Below are 3,067 nucleotides of genomic sequence, written 5' to 3'. Positions count from 1 at the left end.
TTAATAGTTTTTAACAACAGTGCCTATACTTTTGTTCAAAAATATGACCATGTTTCCTGATTAGCCTCTGCTTGACAAGCATTATCTCCAAAATAAAAAAAGAACGCCACTCACCTTAAACCATCCTCTCTCATATTATCGATGCCTAAAGGCTGCCGTCTATCAGCCAGTGTCTTCCTTTTGATCTCCCTGCCTGTCAGCCGTTTGCTCTTCCTCGACTCAGCCTGGAACAGAGTTGAACCCCACATCGTCACCCTCTGCTCTGTCCTGTTCTCCTCATCAACCCGCCTGAAAACAAGTGACTGACCTTGGTCAGGAAGCCTCCAAAGTTGGCTCCCATGCCAGTTAGCACTTTCTTCTTCTTGGCATCATCATCTGCCTTCTTTTTGGCCTCCTCTTCCTCTTTTCTGTGACGCTCCTCCTGCAAAAGTGTATGTATGAGGAATGGATTGCATAGATTGATATATATATATATATATACGTATTAGTGTTGCACCGATACTAGTATCGGGCGGGGCCCCTATCCAGCACTAAAATGGTGGTATGGTAGCAGCGAGTACCAACAAATAGGGCACATTAACAGTAATGGCAACAATATTGCCCTTTCAAGATTAACCTGGCTGTGGGCTTAGGAGTAGCCTGAGCAAAAGAAATCAAATCAAAGAAGTGACCTTCCATGACTATGAATCTGATCACAGTGGGAGATTTGTCGCCTGTATTTGTCCCTAACTATTTAGGGGCAGTGATAGTCATTGCAGTCCAGGGACAGGGTGCAGCTCCTCTATAAGGTGCCTTGGTTAAGGTCAATGACCGGCATACCTGACATGTACATAACAACCAAACTTGCTTTAGGTTGATAGACTACAGTATATTAATCAGGCTATGTATGCTTCCAAAAAAACAATTCCACCATCCCCCCCTTCTTTTTTCTGCTTTTTTTTACATCTAGACTATTGGTCATAGTCATTCCAAAAAAAGTTGAAAAAAAAACCCCACTGGACTTTGTTTCCAATTTTGAAGACGTTTTGCCTCCCATCCAAGATTCTTTTTTATTTCAAAGTGTCAGAAATAGCGTAAAGTTTTTACAGGTTGGACCAAAAACACTTTGTTTTGGTTTAGAAAACGTGCAACTGGACGAGCGGGTCCGCCCCTTTTGAATAGAGGTCGTTTGAGTTAGTTGTTAGCCTGTAATACCTGATACATGTCTATGTCTCTGAAAGAGGGTCGTTAGAGGGAGATTTTGGCCTGGCTGAAAGGCTATGGGCGTAGGAGTTTACAAAGTTTACAGATACTTTTGAAGACAAATGAGGCAACGTTTTTTACTGCGGGGTATCAGTGTAAAAGGGCCCTGTATCAATAAACATATATCACTTTTTGATTTTTTTCTATAGTGCAGAGAACCATGTATTTATTTATTTTCACTTTACCACTTTGTGCTGATCTGTGACATACGATCCTCTAAAATACAATCAAGTTAGTTATTATATCATAACAAAATGTGAAAAAATGGTTACAGAGGTGTTTGCAAAGCAGTGCAAATGTTAAACATAAGCTGCAAGTGACAGTTAAACTGAGGATTTACTGTTTCAAACAGGTAAAGAAAACTCGGCCTTTACCGCGATCCGGATCTGCCGGTCTTTCTCCTTCTCTGCTCTAACCCTCTGGATCTCAGCCCTATCAGCTCGACGGCGTTCCTGAGGGGAAAAAATACTTAGCAATCGTCTACTTTCTCATTTATTTGAAAACCAATTTGGAGTCTTGGAGACAAGCAATAATCTTAAAAGCAATCTCACAATGCGATCCTTCAGACCAATTAGTTCCTCCTCATCCTTCTTCCTTTGCTCAAAGTGAGCATCAATCAGGGTGTGCAGCTCCAATAAGTCCTTTTCCATACGCTTCCTGTGGATGTCCTGGCAAAGCAATGAAACAATGAACAACAAAGTCACAATTAATGAAAGAAATGTAGAGCCTCAGACACCGAACCATTTGCACTGCAAAAACAATCTGAGTAAAAATTTCTTAAAAAGAGCCTATTTGCTGTAAATTTGAGTCAGTAAACAGATAAGCTTCCAATGGAATGAGGACTTTTACTGTTAAATTAACATTATTAAATATAATGGACTTGTGTTAAGACACTGAAGTGTTTTTTTTTCTTATTTCAAATGTAAATTTTTTTTATTCCATTGGCAAAGCGCCTCACTTACCTCCCCAATTCAAGAAAACAATGGAGTTATTGACATCCTTAGATTTCAGTTTTTTGCAATATGATTTGAGTATGTGTGAATTCCTCCCTGCCATGGTAACATCGACAACCGTTTAAGTCAGTTGAATAAAAAAAGATTAGAACTAAAATTCAAAAGAATCTCACATCCGTCTCTCAGTCCACAAGATAACATAACGATGCCTCATTTTTGCTAATTGACCTTTGTGACCTCATGTCTCATTTACGATTTTTATTAACCTGCTGTCGCAAAAAAATATTTATTTATTTTGTTTTAATCAAGTCAAATATTACATCTGAATTTGCATGTATTATCTTATATTTTCACATTCCTTTAAGTTCTCATGAAACAATACAGTAGTGTTAAATCCAACAGATGCCAGATTTCTTTTTTCATTCTACTGTATAATGTGGCGTCTTCTTAAAAACAACATGGAGCTAAACTGCATGATATTTAAGTATTGTATACATATCTGCACAAATAATAAAAATTCCCGTAATTTTATGACTATTCTTGTTACGACTTTATTCTCGTACTTTTAGGATTTTTCTTGTTAAAACTTGAATCTCGTAATTGTACGTCTTTATTCACGTATTGTTTCGACTTTATTCCCGTAATTTTCTGAGTATTCTTGTAACGACTTTATTCTCGTACTTTTATGACTATTCTCGTTACAACTTGAATCTCGTAATTGTACATTTTTATTCACGTATTGTTTTGACTTCATTCCCGTAATTTTTTGACTATTCTTGTTACGACTTTATTCTCGTACTTTTATGACTATTCTCGTTACAACTTGAATCTCGTAATTGTACATCTTTATTCACGTATTGTTTCGACTTTAT

At 37.4% G+C, this 3,067-nt stretch overlaps 1 protein-coding gene across 1 annotated transcript in view; it reads right to left on the bottom strand.

Annotated features, from left to right (window-relative positions):
• LOC107101247 (troponin T, slow skeletal muscle-like) overlaps positions 1–1,916 on the bottom strand; it is a 9,217-nt gene extending 7,301 nt beyond the window's left edge. The window contains exons 1-4 of the mRNA XM_015400088.1: positions 1,794–1,916; positions 1,617–1,694; positions 308–421; positions 115–224 (exon numbers count right to left, since the gene is read on the bottom strand). Of these exons, the coding sequence (XP_015255574.1) occupies positions 115–224; positions 308–421; positions 1,617–1,694; positions 1,794–1,892 (401 nt within the window). The 5' untranslated portion in view covers positions 1,893–1,916. The remainder of the gene's footprint in view (positions 1–114; positions 225–307; positions 422–1,616; positions 1,695–1,793) is intronic.
• Between the last annotated feature and the right edge of the window lie 1,151 nt (positions 1,917–3,067).

The sequence above is a fragment of the Cyprinodon variegatus genome, unplaced genomic scaffold (genome assembly GCF_000732505.1).
Source record: "Cyprinodon variegatus isolate N-32 unplaced genomic scaffold, C_variegatus-1.0 Scaffold1069, whole genome shotgun sequence".
NCBI lineage: Eukaryota > Metazoa > Chordata > Actinopteri > Cyprinodontiformes > Cyprinodontidae > Cyprinodon > Cyprinodon variegatus.
The sequence above is the reverse complement of the archived record's forward strand: the minus strand, read 5'-3'. Positions and strand labels throughout refer to the sequence as shown.